Source organism: Pelmatolapia mariae, linkage group LG17, assembly GCF_036321145.2.
Source record: "Pelmatolapia mariae isolate MD_Pm_ZW linkage group LG17, Pm_UMD_F_2, whole genome shotgun sequence".
In the NCBI taxonomy this organism is placed as follows: Eukaryota; Metazoa; Chordata; class Actinopteri; order Cichliformes; family Cichlidae; genus Pelmatolapia; species Pelmatolapia mariae.
This window is the reverse complement of record NC_086242.1, coordinates 31,327,140-31,352,576: the sequence shown is the minus strand read 5'-3', so window position 1 is coordinate 31,352,576 and position 25,437 is coordinate 31,327,140. Positions and strand designations below refer to the sequence as shown.

Below are 25,437 nucleotides of genomic sequence, written 5' to 3'. Positions count from 1 at the left end.
GAGGCCTCAGAGCCACCCCTTTGACAGTAACAGAGATAGCCCGTTAGATAGATAGATAGATAGATAGATAGATAGATAGATAGATGTCTTGTGCGCTACATCATTAAAAAAAACTACAACTCACTGTCGCACACTTGGTGACGCGAATGACGTCAGAGTTTGTGTTCGTGAATTTCTCGACGGGAAGAGGCGCAGTGGGGAAAAAAAAACAAGATGGCAGCGGGCTCAGATCACGGGCTGAAAAGAATAGTTTGGAAAAGTAAGTTTACTCCAACAGGAGAGTATTTCTTGTTCTTGAAAATAGCACAACTGCGTTTGTTTAGCACGTGACAGGCCGTGAACTGTGAGCTGTTTTAGCTAACCTCTTCCTGCGCGACTTTAGCTTTTGGAATAACAGCGAACATTTTCATTCAGCTGTTCCCCTTGAGCGGAAAATTACAAATTTACCAAACGCAGTAGATACAATAGAGGAAACAGCCGCAGACGCAACTTGACTTAACACTTGGCCCGGTCAGAACATAACGATTTTAGGCTACTTGTTTGTAGGAGTAGCCATGGGTGAGGTCACTGTACGTCTGCAACCGCACCTCGTTTATGCAGCGGGATTGCTACAAGCCTGGCGTATGATTTGTATCCTTATCCTGATGTCTTGCCTTCCTCTTGTTGGCTGTGGTTAGGTTATGTCACCAAGAAGGCTGGTTTGGGTTGCCGTTAAAATGGGGGTCAAACAAGCAGCTAAAACTGATGCAGCCCAGTAGAACAGGGGTAATGAAGTTTTGCTGCTGCTGACATGTGTTTTTAGAACTTCGTCAAACTGGTGACCTGTACCCCACCTTTCGCCCTGTGACAGCTGGGATAGACTCCTTCAAGCGATTATGAATTGGATAATCGGCCGAAAATGTACGGATGATTCAAGTTTACGCACTACAGGCTACAAAATGACCATAACGTCGCTGAAGAGATTTCCCTAAATTAATGAGAGTGCTATCACTCAGGTTTACCCAATAACAGGCTAATAGTCAAGTAACAGAGTTAGACAGAAACAGCCGTTGTTTTTAATACTCCACTCATGAAAGCTGAAATAACCTTGGCAGTACGTAAATACTTCAGTTAGTTCAAAGATCTTTCCTTCTCAATTATTAATTTTTTTACAAAAATCGCCGGAAAAAATACTAAGTTTAAGTTTACTGCTTAAGAGAAAATATGTAAAACTCCAGGACTTCACTGTTTCCTCACAACAAAATAAAAAGTGACGGGATCTGAGTTTTTTTGGCACTTTTTTATTTTTTATTTTGAGGAGCTGTTTTAAAATGCCATTATCTAGAAAACTACTAGTGCCACACCCTTTCGTTTTTTCTTAGATGGTCAAGTGGGAGGCATTTGATGGGCTCATGTGATATGACCCAAACAGATATCAAAAATCAATTGTACAATTGTACCAAGATTCTGAAATATTACGAAACACAACTGCATAACGTTTATACATTAGGCTTATGCATCATTTATATGTTTTAATTTGATGCATAAGTAGCGAGATAATGGATATTTGCAGTTCTGATTACATCACTTTCTGTTTTGCACACTTGAACTAAGAGGTAGCTTTAACAGTGACATCATGAACGATAATTTGTTTTCAGATTATTGTCGTGTTTTTCATGTTGTCATGTTATGTGCTCCTTACAGGAATACAGGACACAATTGTTACAGACTGCAGAAACTCTGAAGTATGGAAGGTAAGAAACCCACCATGTGCTCATTACAGTCCCAGGATTGTACTTGGATAAATGGACAAGCTCCGAGTTACAGATTCAGCTTTGATATGATTGATTCTCACTCATACGCTTTGTCTCGATATAGAGAAATTTTTATGTGGTGCTGCATAGCATGGGAGCATATTACTGTTTAATGCATAATTAAAGGAGCATTTTCACGTTGTCTTCTTCACAGATATTGATTCTGGATCCCTTCACCACCAAGCTCCTCTCATCATGCTGCAAAATGTCCGATCTGATGTCAGAGAAGATAACAAGTAGGTGGAATGATGTCCTTATATTTATTTTTACATCATGAAGCTATTTGATTAAAGATAATTTGTGCGTGTATGTCTTTAGCTACTATTGACTACTAGTATTCTGTTTCTAGTTGTGGAGGACCTGTTCAAAAGCAGAGAGCCTGTTCCCGAAATGAAGGCCATTTACTTTATGACACCTACTGCTAAGGTTTGCTGTTAAAACTTTTTCATTTTTTTAAACATATCACTGCCAAACTCTGTTGTGAGTTCTTACATCTAATTTATTTTCATAGTGTGTGGATGCCTTTATAAAGGATTTCAAGCCCAAACCCAAATACAAAGCTGCGTACGTCTATTTCACTGACTGTAGGTAACTCCTGTGTTGGTGCTTAAATCTGCTTCATCAGCCAAATAGCAGATATACCTTTTACGATCAAAGTGGGCACTGAAAGCTTTTTTGATCCGCAGACTGCCCTGATGACCTGTTCAACAAAATGAGGCAAGCCTGTGGAAAGCACATAAGGGTCTGCAAGGAAATAAACATCTCTTTCATGCCTCAGGAAGCACAAGTAAGTGTTTACAATTTAGCCAAGTGTGCTTTTTTAGTTTATTTTGTAATAGTCCATTTCCTCTTTTTGTCAAAATTTCCCTCAGTTGACAGGCACGCACGCAGGCTGTGCACTTGCCTGTGCACTTGCCTGTTATTGAAGGAGGGGAATTTGCCTCGTGTAGGGTGTTTCTTGAAGTCCTAAAGAGAGTAAATCCTGTAGCTTCACATTTTTCCTTGATATAGCATTTCAACGGCTAGGTTGTCAACCTTTCCCATTTATAATTCACTGTGTGTTTTCAATGGTTTTTGACTGCAGGTGGGATAGTTGCAGAAACAGAAAACTACTGTTGTATACGCCTTACTGGCATTGTCTTGCTGCAATGAGCGAAAGAAAACACTGGTGAATTCAACTTTTGCAGATATGAGTTGTTACTGTCATGAAATTAAAACAAAAGGGTGTTTTCATCAGGTGTTGTAGGTTCACAAAGGCTTAAAACGGGGTTTGTTTGTTTATTAGCCGCTTGCTTCGTGTTTGGCAGGCAACATGCTGCCGTCATATCATGTGTAATTCATCATATGTTGATGTGAATTAGAAATTAGATGTTGTCATTGAAGTAAAAGGTGGTATATGTGCATATATTCTGAAAATGGGTCACTTTAGCCTGTTACTAGGCGCATGTTAGGAAACACAATGATGTCATAATTTCTGATATAGATGAGAACCTTTAGGGGTCTAAGATATACCTGTGTACCAGGTTTGATTGCTCATCTGCTGATTATCTAGGAGATGTGAGCAGACAAAGAAACACACAAGCAGGTGCTTAATGTATTATAGCCTTGAGTTCGGGAAACGATGAGAAATTAAAAATGATCCTTGTGCTCAGTTTGTATCTTCTGGATCTTTAATGATGACAGCTGTGGTTTACACTGTGGTATTAAATACTTTGAAGGTTTTCACCTGCGATAATCCCGGGGCTTTCCGAAGCATCTACAGCCCCAAGAGTCAGGACAAAATGAAGACACTGGAGACACTGGCAGACCAGCTCGTTACACTCTGTGCCACATTAGACGAGTACCCAGGGATCCGATACAAGAAGTAAGTCAGACAACATGTAGTGTCTTAGGTTACAATACACCCGAGCCCCCAAGCAGAGTGAAACTTTTTACGAGAAAAAGTCAGAATAGGTTCCGTATTAATGGCAGGAATAAGGCTGGGCTCTGAAAACAAAACGTTGGTATCACTTGTTTCTTTGAACAGACTGGTGTTAGAATGTGTTTGTTCCGAGTGAATATAGTAGAGATATATCTTATAACGTTCACTGTTCAAAGAAATAGCTTTGTGTAGAAAGAATCAGTTGGCAGCTGAGCAAGTGAGTTTACTCGCTCACAGCAGCGCTGATCCTGTTCAGCCTGATGAAAGTAAGAGTGTAAAGATATGTAAAGAGCAGAGTGTAGCTGTTATTTACAGAAAATACAGTTTTGTGTTTTATAACTACTGGATTAACCTTGACCTCAACGTTCACTTGACTCACGGAAACAAAATTTATATCATAACTAGAGACGGCAACATGGAGAATGCCAAACTCCTTGCAGAGCTGGTGGACCGGAAGCTGGCTACACACTACCAGCTGGATGACAGTGGCAAGAAAAAGGTGAGAGGCCTGCTGAACAAAGGATGGTTTCAGGATAAACAAGGTCGTAGCCCTGGGAGTAAATGGGAATTTGAAAATACTGTATTGTTTATCCCAACTAAGTATCACATGAAAGAATAAAATAATCCCTCCTTTGCCTCAAGCACATTAAACAGTTCCCTTTACTATAAATTTGAAAAGGCAAAAGTTTGGACAGCTTGCTTCGTGGCAGTGAATTATCACTGTTTTTATATATAATTTAATAATATATAAGTTTTTTGTTTCCCCCTACATCACCAGGAGAAGACCCAAGCCCAGTTGCTGATAGTTGACAGAGGCTTTGATCCTGTGACCCCCATCCTGCACGAGCTGACCTACCAGGCCATGGCCTACGATCTCATTGAAATAGAAAACGATACCTATAAGTAATACAGTCTACTTCCTGTATTTTATATAGAGAGATATATGTGTACAATATGTTTACTGTTTCATACTTTTGTGCTCATGAGAAACTAGATACTGATATTCTGGGTCATTTTGTGTCCAGGTACAAGGCTAGAGACGGCTTAGAGAAGCAGGCCCTGCTGAACGAGGATGACATGCTCTGGGTGAAGCTGAGGCACCAGCACATCGCAGAGGTTTCAGCGTAAGTGTGTGAAACCAGAAGTATGGCAATATCTTCTTCTTGTCAGAACACTCATCTTAATATTTTTGTTTTCCCTACAACAGGCAAATTCCCAAGATGGTGAAGGAGATATCTGCTAGCAAGAAACAGCCAGATGGGAAGGTACAGTGCAGTGGTTTCTGCTTGTGGGATCGTTTCGTTTTGAAAAGCGTATCTTGAGCAAACATTTAATGTGTTCATATATATATATATGTAAATATATATGTATGTTTTTTGTTTGCCCAGATCACAATTAGCAATTTGTCTCAAATGATGAAGAAGATGCCTGCGTTCCGTAAACAGATGACAGAGGTATGCAGTAAAACTTATGTCGGGATAACTGAACTTACTTCGAAGTTATGTGTTCATCTGAAATGTGAGATTAAAGCAGAATTTTCTCCAGGGTCTTTTTGTTGGTTTTAAGACAGATACAACTCTTACAACAAGCCCAACTCCTTATTGTAAGGACTGTGCAGTCATTATATTGTGGTTGGGTGTGGCGCCTCTGCAGCCTGTTATTACATAGGGGGCGACCAGGGGCGACCGTGGTTCAGGTGGTTGGGAAGCTCATCTGTAACCGAAAGGTTGCCAGTTCGATCCCCTAGCTCTCTCTGTCCTGGTCGTTGTGTCCTTGGGCAACTTTACCCTACCGCCTACTGGTGTTGGCCAGAAGGGCCGATGGCGCGATATGGCAGCCTCGCTTCTGTCAGTCTGCCCCAGGGCAGCTGTGGCTACAACTGTGGTCTGCCTGCACCAGTGTGTGAATGTGAGAGTGAATGAATAGTGGAATTGTAAAGCGCTTTGGGTGCCTAGAAAAGCGCTATATAAATGCAATCCATTATAGGGTTGACCTGATGTTTTTAACAGTTTTCTGTCTGGATTCTAGAAAACGATTCATCTGCAGCTGGCTGAGGACTGCATGAAACATTTCAAAAACAATGTGGAGAAACTCTGCAAAGCTGAACAGGTCTGTTTATGCTCTGTTATCAAGATCTAGCAGTCACACTCTTCTTGACCTGCAGAGTACCGTTAATGTATGCAGCCGAGTGTGACCTTCTAATCAAAGCTTTAGGGAAGTGTGTCATGTGTACTATGTGTAATATGCTGTATGTTTCTGAGCAGGACCTTGCAGTAGGCGCCGATGTGGATGGGTTAAAGGTGAAAGATCCCATGAGGACTCTGCTGCCTGTGCTGCTGAACCCATACAGTAAACATGACAAGATCAGAGCTGTGCTGCTCTACATCTTCAGCCTGAACGGTACATCAGCCTTCTCGTGAATAAAGTAGTGCTGTCAGCGTTAATCTCGTTAAAATGACGTTAACGCTATAACGCATTAACGCGGCAAATCTCTGTTAGCGAGTTAGCCTGGATCGCCCCGTGCGAGGACTGCACGGCGTCAGCGCGGTTAGCTCGTTAAGGCAGTAGCGCCATGCATCCCCTCGCACGGTGCGATCCGTGCTAACTCGCTAGCAGAGATTTGCCGCGTTAATGCGGTTATGGCGTTAACGTCATTTTAACGAGATTAACGCTGACAGCACTAGAATAAACTTTCTTTTTTTTGATTAAAAAGTAGAGGTGCTAATTTGTCCATTGGTCTTTTTTGCTTTTTGGTTGTTTGGTGTTTGTAAACAGGGACAACTGAGGAAAACTTAAACAAACTTATTGAGCATGTAAAGATCGAGGGAGAACCGGAGTATATCCTGAACTGGAAAGAGCTGGGTGTGCCCATCATCACAACGGTAGGTTGAGAAAAGAAAAACGTTGTTTCAGTGTTTTGATTTATCTATTTTTTTTTAATTTTCATTGATGTATTTTTCTTTCCAGCCCAGTTTCTTCTCTCGTAAACCCAACCGACGAGAGCGTTCCCAAGAGGAGACATACAACCTTTCGAGATGGATCCCTACGATAAAAGATGTGATGGAGGTCAGTGAGATCATCATGTGGCATCCTGGCTTGTCTTTGCACCCATTATCTCTACATTAGTAAGCATCCATAAACTGTACCTTTGCGATTCACAGATTCAGATAGCTGCTAATGATTGCTAAGTGATGGATTTTATTAATCTATCTAAAACTAAATTCAATGAAATTAAAGTAAAAACTTGTGGGCTTTGTTGTTGCTCACTTGAGTCGTTATTATGCTTTAGACAGTGAAAGTAAAACTGCTCCACAAGGCACCAACACACAGACGGGGTGTAGATGTTTCAGTTCAGTTGGTGGAATGAACTTTTTCGACACCTGTCAATCAAAGCTTTGAGCCTCTGCAAGTAGAAATGTGTGAGTTATAAATAAAAAGTTACCCTGGCGCACAGTTGTTATAAAGGATGAATTTATCCATTGCCAAAGCAGTTTTTATATCAGGCTGTAAAACGCTGTTCGTTTCATTGCTGATTTGGGGCATTTTAACATGTGTGAGCTGACTCTGTTGTGGACCCAGCCTTGAGCGGTCATTAGAGTAGTTGATGCTTGCATCTTGCCAAACTGAACATGTAACTTTATCTGTTTCATTGTGCTACCCCAGTCCTCGTCTAAGGGGCATTCATGAGCACAACTATGGAAGCAGAACAAAAGGAGGTTATCAGATTCGGGTCATCTGATAAGCTGTGTCACACAAGTTTGTGTTGTTCTGTACCGTTTTCTGCATCCTAGCAAGTGTAAACCACAATAAGGCATTAGTTGTTGTTGTTTTTGTTGTTTTTCTTCAGAGGATGGTCCTTCTGTTTCTGTCTCAGAACTAGTGTTTTTATTGTCTTATAAGTATGTTGATATGAAAGGCTATAGTTGGGTGAAAGTCTTTGTCCTTTGTTTGTGTGAAATTCGCTGTGCTGCCAGTTTTTGGTTTTCTTTTCTAAATGTACCTTTTCACTGTGCTTTGTTTTCACTTTGGTAAGTCATGTGACCTGTCAACCACAAATCATGAAAGGAAAATATATATTTGCTCTTAAAACTCAGCTGCCAAAGCCGTTTCTCTGAAATGGGTGTGGAAATACCCCCGTTTGCAGTTTTCCCCCAAACTCTTCTCTCCACTCAGTCTCAGTTCTGTAAATCCATGTTGCCAATCAGATGGAGTGTATCCAATGAAGAGGAGGCTCTTAATAGCAAACAAAACTGAGAGGAGCCTTTTAGTAATCATCTTACAGGTTACTGTGAAAATAACAGTTTACATTAGATTAGACTCTAACTCCAAGTAAAAGGATCTGTAACATGAGCTCGTTTCTTCTCATCTTCACTTGCATTTCCTGTTATTATGTGAAAAAGAAAAAGAAAGAAAAAGATCAGTAGTCTTCACCTGAGCACCTGGTTTCCTGTCAAATGCGGTTAAAATGTTTCCTCTTGCAGCAGAAGACAAATTGATTTGATGTGTGGGAGCTGAATATCTGCTGCAGATAACTTAAAGCTCATCTACAGGTCTCAAGTATTTATAAGCACAAAGATGCATGATGCAAAAAACAGTGAGACTTTTAGTTTGAGGAAAACAGATTGTTTGTCAAGCAGTAGCGTGTGTTTTGACATCTACTAATGCATCATGTAGTTACGTTATTATCACACCTTCTCTTGGCACCAAAATTACTCATCATGTGTTCTTGTGTTAATTAGCTCTGTTAATGGCACGACTTCTGCTTTTAAGTTGTGACGTCACCCACAAAATAAATCGTTTTACAGAGTGACTGAAACTTGTGTTCCAAATATAAAGAAAACTGAAGTATGTGCATGATGGTCAAAGAGCTACACGTTGCATAACATTTAGAAGATGACCACTGGACCATGTGCATATAAATTAAATGTAGGTTAGACCCCTCAGCGAGTGAAGGCTACTATACTTTAAAATTGTTACTGGCTTGCAAAACAGATTTGCTCTCCATGTCACATAATCTCTAAAACATGCGTTACTTTCAGGATGTCGTGGAGAACAAACTGGACACCAAAGAGTGGCCGCACCAGTCCGAGTGTCCTGCTGCCTGGAATGGCTCCGGGGCTGTCAGGTGGGTTTTTGTGAGTGACCAGGCTGGAACTGGGCTGCTGTTTTGGTTTCTTTCTAACTGAAGAATATATAGTTTAACAACCCTACAGTTTTGTGTTGTTGTGTCACTTAGTTATGCTTATACAGTCAGTCTGTGTGATTTATCTCTCCACATCCACTTTCTGTTTCTTAGAGGGTCAATTGAGGTGAATGAAGTCGATTTTCCAGTTTCAACAGTAAGAAGCAGCGTCTGCTTTTTCTTCCTTAAGGCTCTGTCAGTTAATATTTCCGATGCCCCTCTATCTTCTCCACAGCGCACGGCAGAAGCACAGAGCCAGCACTCAGGATGACCGCCGGACTGGCTCGCGTCTCATCATCTTTGTTATAGGAGGGATCAGCTTCTCTGAGATGCGCTGCGCCTACGAGGTCACCAGGGCAATGAAATCCTGCGAGGTCATCATTGGTAAGCTTCAATGCAAGGAAACAGCTGGACAATGCTTCATACCAAACAGGCGCGCAGAAAGTCAGAATGCTGGGAAATATTAGCTTGCAGCAGATGAACTAAGGATAGCTATGATTGTGATGATTATCGGGAAGGTTCCACTGAATTTTAAGATTACACTTATTATGCGTTGTTATTTCCTGGTGTTTTACACCCCCTACTGGAGCAGAGTGGAATTATGACAGGACTTTTCTTTTGTTTGTTTGTTTGTTTGTTTTTTTTAATGCAATTTATTTATCTTTACCCTATACAGGGTCTTCCCACATTTTGACCCCCACCGTTCTCCTGGATGAGATCAAGGCCCTGAGCAAAGGACCCATGGAAAGCTTCTCACTAGAGGTCGAGAGCAAACCTTGAGAAGTTCGGCCTCCACCTAACGTCTCTCTAGACCCCCACCCCGCTTGTTTCTCTACATCCCTTATCACTCAGCACAGCACACTTAGCTCAACTTCCTCAGTGGAATTGTGAAGGGAATTTCCTTACAGTCATTTAAATAGCTTTTCAATCCAAGCCCATGTTCATAGTGCTAGGTATGAGACGCAGATTTTCCACATGAAGAGCTAAGAACATGGTGCGATTATGACATTGTGATTTGAACATTTGGATAGTATTTAATAACTAACTCATCTCATCCTACTCTAACCCGTCTGTTTGTTTGTCTTAAAAAAATATGATAATGTTACAAGTTGAAAGGCTTCTAAGAGAAACCTTGAGAAACAGAAAGATGGTGCAAAGTCACTGATGTATATATGTATGTAAGCACTGAGTCCCTGCTATGCCATTTTGACTTTTTCACCTCTGTTCATAAACACTTTAATGACTTTTGAAGACTGTTTTTAACATTAAGTATTTACGTTTTCCTTGAACAGCTGACTAATAAATGGATGAAGTGGTTCAAGTCTTAAGAGTACATTTTGCCTTATTTGTAGACTGCGCATGGAGCTAAAACGATCAGAATAGCCAGTAAATGTCCACAAGACAAAAACAAACACAGATTTCCTAAATTCCTGGCTAAGCTGGGTAAACAGCATTAACAGGTCTTTGCATCAGGGTGACATATAAACACTCACAGGAAAGTCCTGCTTCACTGATCCCACATACGCAACCACTTACAGGTATGGAACTGTATGGTGGATCAAAATCTGACAGTGCTTTTCTGCATTCGTAACTCCATCTGTTTTGACAAGATCTCCAACGCCACTGGCTAAAATGCAAACCCAAACCATCACAGAGCCTCCACCCTGTTTTACAGATGGCTGTAGACACTCACTGTTGTACTTCTCTCCTGACCTCCTCCGTACATACCAATTCAAACCAAAAATGTCATTTTTAGAGTCATTACTCAGACCTGTTGCCACTGATTTTTTGTATAGTTCTTGTGTAATTTGGCAAACCCCAGACTTTTCTCCCTGTTTCCCTTCCTTGACAGTCACTGAGACCATTTTTGCTGAGGATGGATCAACATCTACAGGGCCGGAAATGAGGAGTGGTGCAAGACTTTAGCACATTACTGTATGTTACTGCTAAGGACTACTGCTAACACTTGTTTTCATTATTGAAAATGGCTTTAAATTATAAGTGTGTTTGTGTGTGTGTCCCTCCCAAAAGTAAAAGCCTCCCAGAGGAAGCAGGAGACCACAGGTACGCAGACACTCACGTTTATCTGCAGTAAGGTGCTGCTCTAGTTCCTATTTTTCTGCTCTCTGTTACCTAATCTAAACACAGCTTTCAGGAACTTCTTTCTTTATGTGTAAACCTGTTCTCATGAAACCAGTGTTAAAGTTCTTCTTTCACTGCGGTCGGTCCGTGTCTGTGAATCTGACCCCGGGCAGGCGCTGCAACAAGGTCTTCTACTGCTCCAGGACCTGCAAGCTCAACTCCTGGCAAGAAAGAGTGCGTCCGGGTGTCAGGTGGGAGTCAGAGCCTCTCCTCCCAACAGTTGGAGCCAAACTTCAGCAGCCTTAAAATATTTGATGACCGTTTGTCACAAGTGCTTTGAATATATGAATCACTTATCTGAATAATAAAATGATGTTTAGAGAACAATTGATGATACAGAGAATTTGTGAAATGCTGATTTAGTTTTAGATGAATAGAGCATGTAAATACTGTATTTCTTTCTTTCCAGCATCTGTTGAAAGTGCCCAGAAAAGTGATGTGTCAAAGAAGTCCCAGGGCTTTGTCTGCCGTCTTGAAATTCAAAACAGCCCCCAGAGTGTCCAGTTCAAATCCCAAAGAGACCTAAAGTTGTTGAGCAAGGCAGAGAAAAAGTTCTAGAGCCAAAGCCAAGTCAATGTGATGGAAAATTACAGCAACAACTGATGGATATTACAATTTCTGTTTCATTATGTCTAATATTGACTACATAATTTAACAAAGCACTCTTAGATCACTGTATGTGGTTGAATGGTGGTGGCAGCATTCGTGCCATAATATATTCTCATATTTATAGCTGTCAGATTATAGTATCAGAAAACATAACAGTCTGTTATTATTTTTTCACATTCCTATGATATTCCTCAGCTGACTGTGTGAGAAATGTAAATTATGAAAAATTATTATCTTGTCCTTTTCGGAGCTTTCATTGCATTTTGTGGCCTTCATTAAAAAATTGAGACTTTATTATTCTGCTTTTCCTGTCCATACTTAGAAAAAATTAGTCTATTCTGTTCATCTGGATGTAGCGTTCCAGATAAATATAGTGCCAAATCACAACAACAGCTGCCCCAAAGTGCTTTATATTGTAAGGTAAAGACCCCACAATAATATACTGTAATTCTTCATGTCTGTGTAAAGCTTTGTGAGTAACTTAAAGGAGAAATGTTCACAGAGCAGCAGGGAGTATTTTTCTGTAATGTGTTCCAGTAACTTAAAGTAAAGGAGAGAGGAGTTTAATAGTGTACTGTATTGTTGGGTTCTTAGAGACCTGGATTGCAAATAAAAGTGCAAAATGGACTATTAAGGAGTATTAGTACTAAAAAAACAAACAAAAAACTTGCTGATTGGCCTGTTAGACTGGTTTGCATTAGCAGCAGGTCTACAGTAGGCTGAGGTTGCTGCCTGTACTTTGTTTCTTACATCATACGCTGATGAGTCAGAGGGACGGACAAACAAGGACCAGGAACAGGCTGGTGTAACCCAGAGTCACCTCAGCCTCAGCAAGAAGCAGGAAAACATATTCAGAGAAGGAAGGCTTCTCACAAAACCAGACCGAGGAGGAAGTGGAGGGATGACTGAGGACTTGGAGGAGCAGGAAGACGAGCTGCTCGCTCTCCAGAGTATCTTTGATGCGGACGAGTTTGTTTGGGACGAGTCGAAGTCTGCCGGAGAAATCCGAGTATGTGTCGAGCTTCCTGTCGGCTTCAGCGTGGCTCTCAGAGAGGGTAAATCAGAGGCGCCGGGGTTGTCAAACACGCGACTGTTGGACCGTAAAGGTCCAATCTGGATGTTTTTGGAAAATGTTGGTTTGGAATATTAGGCACTACCTTTACTGGTACAGCCCTAATCATCTACTTAAGATAAAAATGGGTTTTATGTAGCCAATGATGTAAAATAAGCTAAAAACTTGTTCTACATTAGGCTAGCCCGTAACAATGTAATGAGCATGTTTTTAGTTGGCAGTACATGGAATGTATGATGTATGAATTAAATCTATCTAGATCTTTGAACAGCTTAATGTCATCAAGCATCATTTATAGCTTTTGCTATTTGAGCTCATGTGACAGAATATATCAAATATTTTCTATTGAATACACCCAAATAATTTAAAAACAAATAAACAAACATTACAGAAAGAGAATAGTTCATCTGATGATCTCGTATTTTTCTTTCTAAGGTGAAAGTCTGCGTCAGTATGATATTTCCTTCCTTCCACCGCTGCTTTTGAACTTTGGACTTCCTGAGGACTACCCCTCCTCCTCCCCTCCCTCCTTCAGCCTCACCTGCAGCTGGCTGACTCACACACAGGTAATCAGCAGTCAAATAATTGTTGGTCACATGTTCAGCCTGCCAGTGTGTGAGAGGTTCACAGGACATTGTAGATGCTCAGTAAAGATGACAACAATATATTTTCCCTCTCCCTCCACAGTTGGCTGCACTGCGCGCCCATCTCGCGGATCTCTATGAGGCCACTGGGGGCGCTGTGGTGCTCTTCTCCTGGGTGCAGTTTCTCAGAGAAGACGCTCTGAGGTTCCTGAACATCCACAGTAAGCTGGATCTTCCTCCTGATGAACGCAGCACCCTGCATTATAACCAGGACCAACACGATGCTGAACTCTCAGAACCAAAGAACAATTCAGAGGCAGAGTTCTCTGCACCATCCTCGGAAATTCAGGAGAATCCTTCAGACGGGAGCCGCACAGACTCTCAGGGAGCTTCGGCTTTAGACTCCTGCAAGCATGACCAGAATGATTTGAACTCTCACACGAGCCAGAGTGATGTAACTTCAGATTATCAAAGAGCTCTTTCTCCAGAGCCTGCACTCCAAAACCAAACCACACACACTCCAGATGTGACAATCCTCCAAGCCTCAGAGTTTAAGGTTGATCCCCAGGATGATCTTTCTTCATCTGCAGAGAAATCCAAGCATCATCAAAGTGGCCGGGAAGATTTCTTAAATGAAGGAGATGCTTCTCTCTCATCGCTGCTTCCCTCTACCTCCTCAGGCACGTTAGAGCCAAGTGAACTTGGAGCTGCTTCTCTGCCGGTCCACCCCACAGATTCTCCTCAGAGTGAAGAGCAAACCCTCTCTGGTCTCTTTTTAACTCCATCACAGACTCTGCTGTCCCACATTTTGATCTGTGATGCGGCCCAGAAACACAAAGTGTTTGCCACCACCGTCTTTGACTGCGGGGTTTGTTTTATGGGCCGACTTGGGTCCGAGTGCGTGAAGCTGTCACCGTGTGGCCACGTCTTCTGCCGGGCCTGTCTCTGCGAGTTCTGTACGGTTCAGATCACAGAGGGGAACGTCCAGGGTGTCACCTGTCCTCAGGCAGACTGCGCTGGTGCCCCTACACCTGCACAGGTAGAAGCTACACGCAGTCTTCAACCTGCCAAATTTATCTAATAACGCAACACATTTTAAAAGCTGTTAAAAAGAGCTACAGGCAGAAGGATCAAGGACAGAGGAGACGAGGAGGACTGATGACTGGCCTTTCTTGTCAAATGAAACCTCTGTGTTTGAATTTTGATCAGCTGACCTCGGCCTCACTTTGTGTCTTTGCTCTTTCGTCTCTGTTGTGTTTGTAGGTGCAGAGTCTGGTAGGGGAGAAGCTGTTTGACCGCTATGACCGTCTCCTGCTGCAGAAGACTCTGGACAGCATGTCTGGTCTGTTTTCTTTCTGTTGCTGTTATACTGATTGTGTGATGAAGGCTTTCATAGACTGATCAGAATCTATTTTTTACATTTCTGGGTTAGACCTGGTAAAAAGAACATCTTTAGCTCTTTTTCATAAATATCTCATTTCTTTTGGCATCTTTTTGTCTCGCAGATGTGACGTACTGTCCTCGAACATCCTGTGGCTCTGCTGTGATTTTGGAGAAGTCCAGCAAGGCAGCGCTTTGCTCTGAGTGCGGCTTTGCCTTCTGCGTCATATGCAGAAAAACCTACCATGGAACGGGGAAGTGTGAGACCAAGAAAAAATATGCTGAAAGATATATAATAGACCTGCCACAGTCACAAGGTACACAGATATATGCTGTGTGACCACAAGAAAAAAGTTTCAAAGAATAATGAAAATGACAACATCCAGTCACAGTAAATATAAAACTGCTTCACAAATGAGATAGGTGGTTTGAGAGTACAGGAGGTAACTGGATGATTGCTTTGAGTCGATGCAGATGTGTGTTTAGTCTAAATGTATATGCTGGTGTCCTGTATGTGTCTCTTAGAGGGGATGAAGGCTCTCTGGGAGGACTATGTCAGTGGCAGCAGGGAGAGGAAGCGCCTGCTGGAAAACAGATATGGCCGCAATTTACTGGTGTCCATTATGGAAAAAAGCCTAAGTGACAACTGGATTGCCAACAATAGCAAGAGTTGTCCTGAATGCTTCACTAGAATAGAGGTTTGCACTCACCTGAGCACATTCGTACAAACTTGAGAGCACAGAGCAGTTCAGAGAGAGTTTCTGATTGAATTTGCTCATATGTGTGTTGTGCTTTACGTTACAGAAGGATGGAGGGTGTGACCGGATGATGTGCACTCGCTGTAAGAAGATTTTCTGCTGGAACTGCCTCACCAGACTGACTCCAGAAACCGAACACTTTTATGGGGGTCAATGTTCTTCCTAATTCTAACCTCCCCTGCTATCAGCTACTTGAATGTTGTTTTTTTTTTTGCATTTTTAAATATTTACTGTCTACATCTTTAAAGAAAACCTGTATAAAAGCACACAAGACAGCAGTTATTTTAAAATGTTTTTCTTTGTCAGAAAATGGAAAAATTGATATTTTACATCCTGTTACCACGGGTTTCTACTCTTGCCTTAAAAGTCATTCCCAAATGATACCGTATGTCATACTGTCTCATAGTCAGCAGGGGGCACTAAAAACAGGCACAAAAACCAAACTTTTGGTTCCTTAGAAAACACAGAGATTGCCCTCTTTGGCTGTTTTATTTGCCTTAGGCCGCAATGAAGCATTTATACCAAAGGTGTATGTTCTAACTCATTATAATTTGTGGCCTTTACTGTCAACATACTGATCAGTTATTCTTTCAGTTAATGGACAAAGTATGTGGTCAGAAAACAGACACATTTTCCAGAACCCTGTTTTTTTAAACCAGCAGTTCAAAAACACAAGTTTCTTTTTCTACTGATGAACCAAATTAACTGAGCAAGTATTTCCCAAACTGATGAATTCCTCTGCTTTTAGATGTGTGCTGCTGTTAAGTACTGCTATGGCACAAAAATGCTCTGTGCAGTCATTATCACTGTAACGTTTGAACTCTGAGGGAAAAGACAGGTTCACACTGCCACAGATATATGCAGCTGCAACAACTACAGGTAAAGCTTCTGACCTTGACGTGCATGTTTCATTTCAATTCCAGCAGCAGCCTACAGGTAGATCCTGAACATTTGGCTTCTTTCCCCTTCCTCCGCTGCCCTGTGATGACAGTGGAACAAAGATGCCAGCATGTTTGATTTTCCTGTCTGTCCAGGAAAAATCCTACTTCCTCATCACTTCCTCATAAATGTCTAAACAGCAGTTTGCCTTTATAACCCACTGAAGGAGACTGCACAATGCAAGAATAGTTTTTAATTGTATCAGTTACACCTTTATTTTTCCTGCTAGCACAAACAAAATACATGCTTCATTAAAAAAAGACACATTTACTAACTCTCCAGACTGGAACCACTGTAGCTCCAAAAATGCAGGCTCATCCTTTAGTTAGAACACCTTGAAACATGGCTCCATCACCTCCCCCTCAACCCCAACTGGTCACAGCAGATGACTTATTCTTCCGAACTTGGTTCTGCTGGAGGATTCTTCCTGTCAAAAGGGAGTTCTTCCTTCCCACTGTTGCCAAGTGCATGCTCATGGGCGTTCATCTGATTGTTGGGATATTCTCTGTAGGATCTTTAACTTATGGTATAATATACTTTGAAGTGACTGTTGCAGGGGTTTGGCACCACATAAATAAAACTGAGTAAATTGGAAATCAGTTTGAAATTTCTAGAAAATTTATACTGACACATACAGTGTGTATTGGAAGGAAATCTTAGATAAAGAAGCATGAATTCACAGAAAACTAAAGCAACTGATAATGGTAGTGATAACCGTCAAACTGACTTCTTGGCTATACTTAATATATTTTTTATAGGTTTTCACTGCAAGATTTGACTGAAGAAAACACCTGCAATGCATTTTCTAAAGGTGTTGGCAGGTTTTGTTGGCAAAACCTTTCCTTTATACTGGTTCTCAAGTCAAAAACACAGATTTTTTACTTTGCTCTCAAGGCTTGCACAGATTTGCTTTGCTTGGTACCTAAAATGTGAAATACACAATCACTTGATTGTGTATTTCACAAACACATTCACAATTAAACAAACCAGATATTTAATTTCATAAGTGTTTCAGGGTGACCTTTAGAAAGTAGATCGCAACAGTGGACCAGGTGGTAACCTATGAAAAGGCAAAAACTGCAGTTCCTCTAATGATCACTTGAGGCTGGTCCCAAAAGCGAGTCAGTCCTCACCAGAGATGGGCCTTGTAATGCGTTACTGTAATCCGATTACTTTTTTCAAGTAACGAGTAAAGTAAGGGATTACTCTTGCAAAAACGGTAATAGATTACCGTTACTTTCCCGTAAGAACGCTGCGTTACTGCGTTACTAAAACCGTGATTTTTTTGCGAGAATGTCTCATGGCTCACAATGACGTAAGCGAGTGCGACGTTCGTGGCAACAGCTGTGTGCAGATCAACAATGGATAATATATTGAGTGCGGGAGAGAGTATGGCCGTGCAGCGTTTAAAGCGTGGAAGTATTGACCTTACTTTAAGTTTGATTCCATAAAAAGTGACAAAAACATTAGTGTCCGCTGCTCACTGCGTGGGAAGAAAACTTCTTTTTATAGTGAAAAAAACCCCTAAACTTCCAAGCAAGCACCCAGTGCGCTACGACGTAATGGGAAATTCACAGAGAAACTCGCGGATTCTTCAACTGACCGCTGCAGCACACCTGCACCAGGGCAAATTTCTTCCAGTCAGAGAATGTTGCATATAATTAAATTTTTGCTTGATGCATAAAGTTAAAAGATTAAAACTAATAAAAGAAGTTTTAAAAAGAGACTTTTCCATTTGATTACATTTTGTATGATGGATTATGCAGAAAAAGTATAAGTGGGCTGAAAGATCTATCACTTTGTTACATATTCAGGTTGTAAATCGTGTTTTTAAAAAGTAACTAAGTAACTAAGTAATTAATTACTTTTGAAAATAAGTAATCAGTAAAGTAACGGGATTACTTTTTGGGGGAAGTAATCAGTAATTAGTTACTGATTACTTTTTTCAAGTAACTTGACCAACACTGGTCCTCACAGACACTGACATTAAAAATGTCCAACTTAAAAAAAACAAAACCCCAAAGCAAAACAAACAAACTTAACATTTACAAAAAATGTTACTCTCTGTAGCCAGTCTTTTATTTGTAAGACAGCTGGATATCTGCTTAATTTATTTATAACTCAGCTGTTAATGCTTGTTTCATTTTTTTAAGTGATGTATTTTCTAAGATCTGGTCACTTTAATTGACAGATGCACAAACACAGGGATGTGTTGCCAATTATTTGGTAGGCCTTGCTTATGGTGATTAGGCCAGTCTACTAAACCCATCACATGATGGCACAGACCATCCAAGAAGCATCATTTTCAGTTCTAATAGCTGTTATAGCTTAGCACTAATTAGCAGGTGTGTGCGTGTCTTGCAAAGTCCACAGACAGAGGGCCTCAACCATGTGTCATCTTTAATGTACAGTCTATGTAGTATTTCCCCCTGATTTTATGTGGCTACTAAGCTAAGACACCTTGTGGTCAGGCTATTTTCTAAGTACTTTGATATTCTGTCTCCAGGATGCGTGCAGCTGCAATTTTGACTCATAACCACAAGAGGGCAGGTTTGCGCTCTTATAAATCTGCTGTACACTTTTACACTATTAATTAATTTCCATGTTTTTAGCAGTCTTTAAAATCTGTGACACTATAATATGTTACTTGGTATCCTTACATGAGTGGTTCATGCAGAGCAGATGAGCAGCCGGAGAGAGGACATGAACTCTCGGATGCTGTCATCTGTCGTCAGGTAAGCTGATTCTTAATGCACTTGGTGAACTTATTATGCCCCTGCAAATCTCCCAAAGAGAAATGAAACACTGACTGTAGGATACAGAGTGCACACATCTCAGCCTGTTTCACAGATGAGCAGTGGGGAAATCGGTGCGGCTGAGGATAAAGGTCGACGGGGGCAAAGTACCAGTTAAAAACACACACAACACACACACACTCACAAAGTACTGACCGCACACAAAGGGGTCCCTAAACACTAAAATTTCCATCTCCCCACAGTCAGTGCCAGTCCCTTCTACTTTATGTGGCTTAATGTGTGTTAATGGTTGCAATGTCACAGTCACTAAGCCTAATGTGAGGAGTTATATCATCAGTTTTCTTTCTGCCTTTATCTCTCAGACAGTGACTGTTACATTTGCTCGATAGGTAGGAGGGCAAACAAATGAGCAAACATTTACTTTCCTTTTACTGACTGAGCTTTCTGAGCATTATTCTGTGTGTGTGTGTGTGTGTGTGCGTGCGTGTGTGTGTGTGTGTGTGTGTGTGTGTGTGTGTGTGTGTGTGTGTGTCCCTCCTGTCCGCTGTGCCCTCCTGTCCCCTGTGCATGTGTCCATGTGTGTGTCAATGTCTTTCTGAAGATTCCCACCCACAGTTTCAGGAGAACTTCACTCAGCCGTCCATCCCAGTGTGGAGAGGAGTGGAATTTTTCCTCTACGAGCTCAGCGGGATCGACAGCAGGCCTACAATTTCAGAAACTGTAAGAGGACATTTTTTATAGCAAATAATTTGAAGTGAGCAAATTGTGCACAGGACTGCATTTCTCATCTACCAATGGTGCATTTTTAGATTGATCCGGTGAAAGTTATCAGTGTTCGGAGGTTATTTGGAGGTCATTTCAGCCTCGCTGTGGTTACCTGAGGCTTACAGTGTTTGGTGGTGTGTTATATTTGTCTCTTCTGTGTCTCATAGCAGAACAGAGTCAAACATCCAGCAGGATCTGAAGATGAGGAGTGGAGTGGGGCTGTGTGTGCTGGGCCTGCTGGGCCTGCTGTGCTCAGTTTTTGGGCAGGTAAGGAGGGAACACCAGATTTCCGGCTCTTAAACCTAGAATATATGAATAAGGCTGCTCGGGGGTGATCAGATCATTTTGTCAAATAAAAGAGGATATTTTTAAACACCACACGACATTAAAATCTTTAAGTACTTTTAATAAATATAAGCTAAAAGTATTAAAAACAGAACTGCTAAGTTTGTCGAATGCCTCATGTCAAAGCAAGAGTGTCACTTCCTTTGGGAATTGGAGGATATGTGCTTCATATTTTTATAGTTTCTGGTAGATTCCCTTACTAGTTTGGTAATCTGGACACTCAGTTCATAAGTAGGATGTCTTAAAACCACAAAAATCAAATAACGATCAACTCTTACTCCCTTATTCCGATCCTGGAGTGCAAATCCACTACAGTACAAACCTGCAGGGTCACTGACTTTGCCTTGTTTGTATTGTACTTTATTTCAGTCCTTGTGACCCTTTGAAATGACGCAATTTAATTTTGCAGATAATCTGAGGATGAAGAGACATTCACATCTTTTACTTTAGCACAAGCTGCAGCGCAATGCCACAATTTAGAAGCCTTTCAGATGTGGTGCAGCACCTTTTTAAGCGCACTGCTGTTTTCTGATATCGGGGTATTGACCTGAAAAGTCCTGCATGCAGAGTATTAGTTAAAGGATAACTTGCAAATATACGCAAATAAGGAAAGTAAGTCACCTCAAAGTTTTTGAAAGCTGAACACATGAAGTTTTACAGCCTTATTTACTTCTGAGTAAATTGCAGAAAAACGTAGAAACAGAAAAAAAGAAGCTAAAAATAAATCAGACAAATCACAGCACTTTTGGTAAACACTGAATTGTTGTCAATTTTAAAAGAAATGAGCCTATTGGTATTTGAGATTTATTCTAAAAGAAACATTCTGTGCATCATCTTCCTTCTTTTCATCCAGGAGGCAGCGGAGGTCCAGTCTGGTGTCCTGATCTTTTGTGATGACCCGTCTGTGGAGAAGGCTGTCCACAGCGCTGTGGACAAATTCAACGAGAGGCTGAGCACCGGCCATAAGCTGGCCCTCTTTCAGATACTGAAAGCCAGCAAGGTACAGTGACTGCAGACACATGTGTTACCATGAAGAACAATACTGTGAGATTTTATGAGCTTTTTTGTTACATAAGTTACATAAGTGGGAATCAAGTTTGTTGGATTCAACTAAAACTGAGCTTGTGGCTGTTTTTCCTTACAAAGCTAAAAAACAAGAGGATTCAATGCTCTGGGACGATTACCAAGAAATTCAAAGAAAACATGCTGTGACACTTTGACTTCTGGTGCACACTGATTACATATATTTGTGTGTGTGTGTGTCCAGTCAGAGAATGGCTCAGACTCAGTGTACTCACTGAAGTTCACTACCTGGAAGAGCGAGTGCACAGCTGACAGCAGCAAACCCTGGACAGACTGTGACTATTTGCAGTCTGGAAGCAAGGTAACAATAATCAGCTCCTCCTCCCATTTAACAACTCGTGGTATGAAAATATTAAAGTTCTTGTTAAATGCTTTAGTAAAAACAAAGCCATCACACGGTCTGTCGTGTCCCTCCAGGGGCCGATTTCTTGCAACGCCACGGTCCTCATGTCAGAGACAGAGGCTGAGACAAAGCAGGTGGACTGCCAGATTGGTGAGTGAGGGTGGATAACCTCAGCATCAGATTAAAGTTTTTAACAGTCCTTTCAAAGCTTATTTTTTTCTTTGGGTTTTTTTGTTGTCTTGCTGCAGAACATGGTCTATTGAATCCATTCTGACTGGGACCTCATTTTAACACAAAACCAGTTGCTTTTAGAGACAAAATTCCCACATAAGGAACTTAAATCATTATCGAAACCAAAAATATCCACAATTCTTACACCATGAATGTGTTTACCAGAGTACAGCCACCTAACAGTGAGTCACTGAGGGAAATGGGCACTGGCGGGCTGCTGGGGAAACAGAAGGGGGCTGATTGGGTAACATACCAACACTATCTGCAAGCACAATATTAACTTATAACACCATAAAAGGCAGTGACGCAGTCTAGACTTTAATCAGTCAAATATAGGCGTTCGGTATATCGATCCTGTGTTTCTCTGTCCCACTCACAGGATATTTTGCAGGTTTTTAAGGCTCAGCTTGCAAACTGTATTTGTACATTAAAGTAGCATTTGATTGTTTCATGTGCGATTTGGCTGTAAAGAAATAAAGTAAGCTAGGTTAAATAAATAGGTGGCATCAGCACATTTACTAGTTTTTAATGATAAATGAGAAGGGCTTGAAATGAAGGCTGGTGGACTTCTTTTTGATTCAGTTCTTCTTCAGTTTAATCACCCAAGGACAGTCCCTGGTATTTAACCCCTGGTGGGAGTGTCTCCTTGGAGGTGGTCCTAATCATTGTTGACCCACCTGGTGCTGATGTGAGTCAATGAAGGTCATATGAACCGAGGTGTGAATCAAGGCATGCGGTCATTTCTGTCACAGATCCTTTGTGAGGCACTGCCCCACCCACCATTATGTGAAGTATAAGGTCACATGTGTCAAGGTGTGTATGGGGGATAAAGCACCTGGGAAGGGATCTCAGGACTGGGTTTTAGGAGATACCCACTGGTGTCTTAACCATTAGGCAGCTGGGTTGCTTTCTAGAGGCTTTGCTTTCCTCCGAATGCACCATGACCGCCAGATTCCAAAAACAAACAAAAAGTATATTTTCTCTCACTGGCCTGTTTGTATTACAGACTATTTGGGACTGTTTTGTGTTCCATCATACACACTGAGATCATGTCGTGTTGATCTAAACACATCCAGAGGGAGCCTGAATCCGGGGCTTTCTTTAAATAATTAACTAGATTAAAAACATCATAAATAAATAACATTAGACACTTTTTGAAAAGCTTTAACCAACTCTGTTTGCCTGAACCTTGAGCAGTTATTGGAATATGAGCTTATGCTTTTCCATGACTCTGATTTTTCTCCACTGTAGAAGGGCACATCGTTCCCGAGAAAGCAACTTGCTTGGGCTGCCCAGAGCTCATCACTGAAGACTCAGAGGACCTTAAGGTTCCCCTTTCTGTCTCCATCTCCAAGTACAACTCCATGTCTGACTCTACTCACCTGTTCAGTCTGCACAATATTGGCCACGCCACCAGACAGGTACAGCAGGTGGCATGGAAGTGAAGGGAAAATGGGGAGGACAGGCTAGAAAGATCTCTTTTTCTTTCCTTTTTTGTCTTTACGCATTCCGTGTATTTCTGTAGGTGGTTGCCGGCTTCAGATTCAAGCTGATTTTTGACATGAAGAAGACCATCTGTTCCAAGGCTGAACACACAGACCTGAAGGAGATATGCATCCCAGATGAAAAGAATCTGGTAAACCAAAACTAATGCACAAATCACCCCATCCACGATGATGTGCTTCTCACTGTGTGTTCTGTGCATCTGCAGGAATTTGCCAACTGCAACTCTACAGTGGATGTAGCACCTTGGAGACTTGAGCCACCACAGGCCCACATAGAGTGTGCACCGGGTCCATTGCCACACACTGTAAGTCCCTCTTTTCACAGGATGATCAAACATGAGCGAGTAGACAAGAATGCAGGAAATAAATGAAAACCATTCACATAGTAACTGCACTGGCTAATATTCACTCTCCCACTCCACTGGATGTACCAGCGGACTTACAATCTGGGTTGCTTTGGGATATTTTGAACTGGAAGGGCTGGGAATCTAACCACCAACCTTCCAATTCGTGCACCTCAAATTATTCCATCTTAGTCTTTCATCTAAGTTATCGGAAATTCATTTTCTAATTATGAAAATTAAGTGTTATCCATCTAAAAGAAACGCACCAATTTGCATGAAAAGAAATGTGAGCACATTTCTTTAATGGAAAAGTTTAACCAGGTTCAGAATTCTCGTTTCATTCGGTTGTCGTATTAGACGCTCTGTTTTAATCACTCTGCAGAAATCACTGTCAACGTACAGAAAATAAATAATTTTTAAAAAGAAAACAGAATTTTTTGTCACATTACAGTTGATCCCAAATTATTGCAAAGTACGGATAAATGAAGAAAATCATCTTGGTTTCGTGGATGGAAATGGTGAAGATTTGTGGCTCTTACTTTGAGAACTCAGTCTTTAAAGCCAGGATAGAATTTAAAATGGGTTCTTTGCTAAGTTCTTTGTTATGTGTTAACACTCGCTCATCCCTTTTTATGTTAGGTTAGTGTGAAGTGGCTTAACAAATGAAAAAATATTTTTCTGAAATGATCAGGTAGAAGGACTGGACTGAATATGAGTGAAAAAGCAGCCAGTGTCCAAAGTAAATATTTGACCTTAAGAAAGCCTGGAGAAATACTTGCAGTTCAAGAGCATTTCGACAATTTACAAGAAATTTAGGATACTTGGAATTAAATGATAAACAAATGAGGTATGGCTTGAGACTTCTGCACAGAGGTCACTGATCAGGAAGGTCCATTAGCGAGTCCATCTTCTTATAAATCCTTTGCTTTTTCTTCAGACATTCACCAGGCGTCGTCCTCCTGGTTGGTCTCCTCTCAGGCACTTCCTGTATGAAGTAAAACCCCAAGCCACAGCTACATCTTCACCCTCACAACCCCCCACCACAGCTAAAACCAAAGAAGAATCATCTGAGGAGGACACCACATCTGCCACACCGTCAGTTTCGCGTGACGCAGCTGCGAAAGACCACCTCTTCCACTGCCCATCCAAGCCCTGGAAAGCTTTGAAGCCTCACCACTCTGCAGCTCCTACCAAGGCTACCGTAGAAGCGGCTTCTCCACAGCCCCCAGCAGAGGGAACCTTCATCGATAAAGACCTGCTGTCATAATTTCTTTCCTCAAGGGAGCCAGATTCATAACAGAAAATTTCCACTTGTTGCGCTCTTCCAGCAGATTGTTTTGTGTTTTTGTTGCAGACTAGTTCTCTAGTTGCTGCAGGGAGTTTTGGGAGATGATGATCGTCTTGTAAGATGCCAGGTTTCAAATGATACAACAGATGGGTTCAGTTAATATTTTTTTAAGGTCTTGTAAGTCTTAAGAAAACTGAGGAAAGAGGAAAAGAAACTGAAATTAAGACAGAACTCTAATTTTACAGCTCTCAAGAAAGTGATGTCTGTTTGGAATCAAAGAGTTGAGTTCATCAAAGGATAGAGCAGTTTGTGTGCTGGTTTATGTGTGAATATAAAATGCTTACACATTGAAGCTTAAAATAAAATTAAAGTTTGGTGGAAAATTTTCATGTTTTGC

At 41.2% G+C, this 25,437-nt stretch overlaps 3 protein-coding genes across 4 annotated transcripts; all 3 read left to right on the top strand.

The window, feature by feature from the left end:
• The first annotated feature begins 179 nt into the window (after positions 1-179).
• Positions 180-10,213, top strand: stxbp3 (syntaxin binding protein 3). Its single transcript, XM_063501332.1, has 19 exons — positions 180-259; positions 1,684-1,733; positions 1,948-2,029; positions 2,143-2,219; positions 2,305-2,377; positions 2,480-2,580; positions 3,512-3,657; positions 4,120-4,213; positions 4,493-4,617; positions 4,740-4,838; positions 4,922-4,979; positions 5,103-5,168; positions 5,743-5,823; positions 5,979-6,114; positions 6,490-6,596; positions 6,682-6,780; positions 8,754-8,839; positions 9,132-9,280; positions 9,573-10,213. The coding sequence occupies exons 1-19, from the start codon at positions 214-216 to the stop codon at positions 9,674-9,676; spliced, it is 1,779 nt and encodes a 592-aa protein (XP_063357402.1). The 5' UTR covers positions 180-213; the 3' UTR covers positions 9,677-10,213.
• Positions 10,214-12,204: 1,991 nt separating this feature from the next.
• LOC134647092 (E3 ubiquitin-protein ligase RNF14-like) lies at positions 12,205-17,078 on the top strand. Its single transcript, XM_063501245.1, has 7 exons — positions 12,205-12,702; positions 13,155-13,285; positions 13,407-14,342; positions 14,567-14,645; positions 14,809-15,000; positions 15,209-15,381; positions 15,488-17,078. Exons 1-7 carry the CDS (start codon positions 12,549-12,551, stop codon positions 15,605-15,607), a joined length of 1,785 nt encoding a protein of 594 aa, XP_063357315.1. The 5' UTR covers positions 12,205-12,548; the 3' UTR covers positions 15,608-17,078.
• A 2,608-nt stretch (positions 17,079-19,686) lies between these two features.
• kng1 (kininogen 1) lies at positions 19,687-25,362 on the top strand. 2 transcript variants are annotated; one of them, XM_063460204.1, is made up of 9 exons: positions 19,687-19,856; positions 20,072-20,168; positions 21,100-21,246; positions 21,514-21,630; positions 21,747-21,822; positions 23,155-23,324; positions 23,429-23,539; positions 23,615-23,713; positions 24,690-25,362. In XM_063460204.1, the coding sequence occupies exons 2-9, from the start codon at positions 20,103-20,105 to the stop codon at positions 25,017-25,019; spliced, it is 1,116 nt and encodes a 371-aa protein (XP_063316274.1). In that variant the 5' UTR covers positions 19,687-19,856; positions 20,072-20,102; the 3' UTR covers positions 25,020-25,362. The 2 variants fall into 2 exon arrangements, with proteins under 2 accessions (XP_063316274.1, XP_063316273.1); XM_063460203.1 differs by having other exon boundaries at positions 20,069-20,168.
• Positions 25,363-25,437: the final 75 nt, after the last annotated feature.

Bases quoted from the DNA above. Each gene is read 5' to 3' on its own strand.
- stxbp3 (XM_063501332.1), top strand. From the start codon at position 214: ATGGCAGCGGGCTCAGATCACGGGCTGAAAAGAATAGTTTGGAAAA. The intron at 3,658-4,119 runs GTAAGTCAGACA...TATCATAACTAG, and splicing joins CCAGGGATCCGATACAAGAA to AGACGGCAACATGGAGAATG. The intron at 5,169-5,742 runs GTATGCAGTAAA...TCTGGATTCTAG, and splicing joins TCCGTAAACAGATGACAGAG to AAAACGATTCATCTGCAGCT.
- LOC134647092 (XM_063501245.1), top strand. From the start codon at position 12,549: ATGACTGAGGACTTGGAGGAGCAGGAAGACGAGCTGCTCGCTCTCCAG. The intron at 14,646-14,808 runs GTCTGTTTTCTT...TTTGTCTCGCAG, and splicing joins GACTCTGGACAGCATGTCTG to ATGTGACGTACTGTCCTCGA. The intron at 15,382-15,487 runs GTTTGCACTCAC...TTTACGTTACAG, and splicing joins AATGCTTCACTAGAATAGAG to AAGGATGGAGGGTGTGACCG.
- kng1 (XM_063460204.1), top strand. From the start codon at position 20,103: ATGAGGAGTGGAGTGGGGCTGTGTGTGCTGGGCCTGCTGGGCCTGCTG. The intron at 20,169-21,099 runs GTAAGGAGGGAA...CTTTTCATCCAG, and splicing joins TGTGCTCAGTTTTTGGGCAG to GAGGCAGCGGAGGTCCAGTC. The intron at 21,823-23,154 runs GTGAGTGAGGGT...TCTCCACTGTAG, and splicing joins GCAGGTGGACTGCCAGATTG to AAGGGCACATCGTTCCCGAG.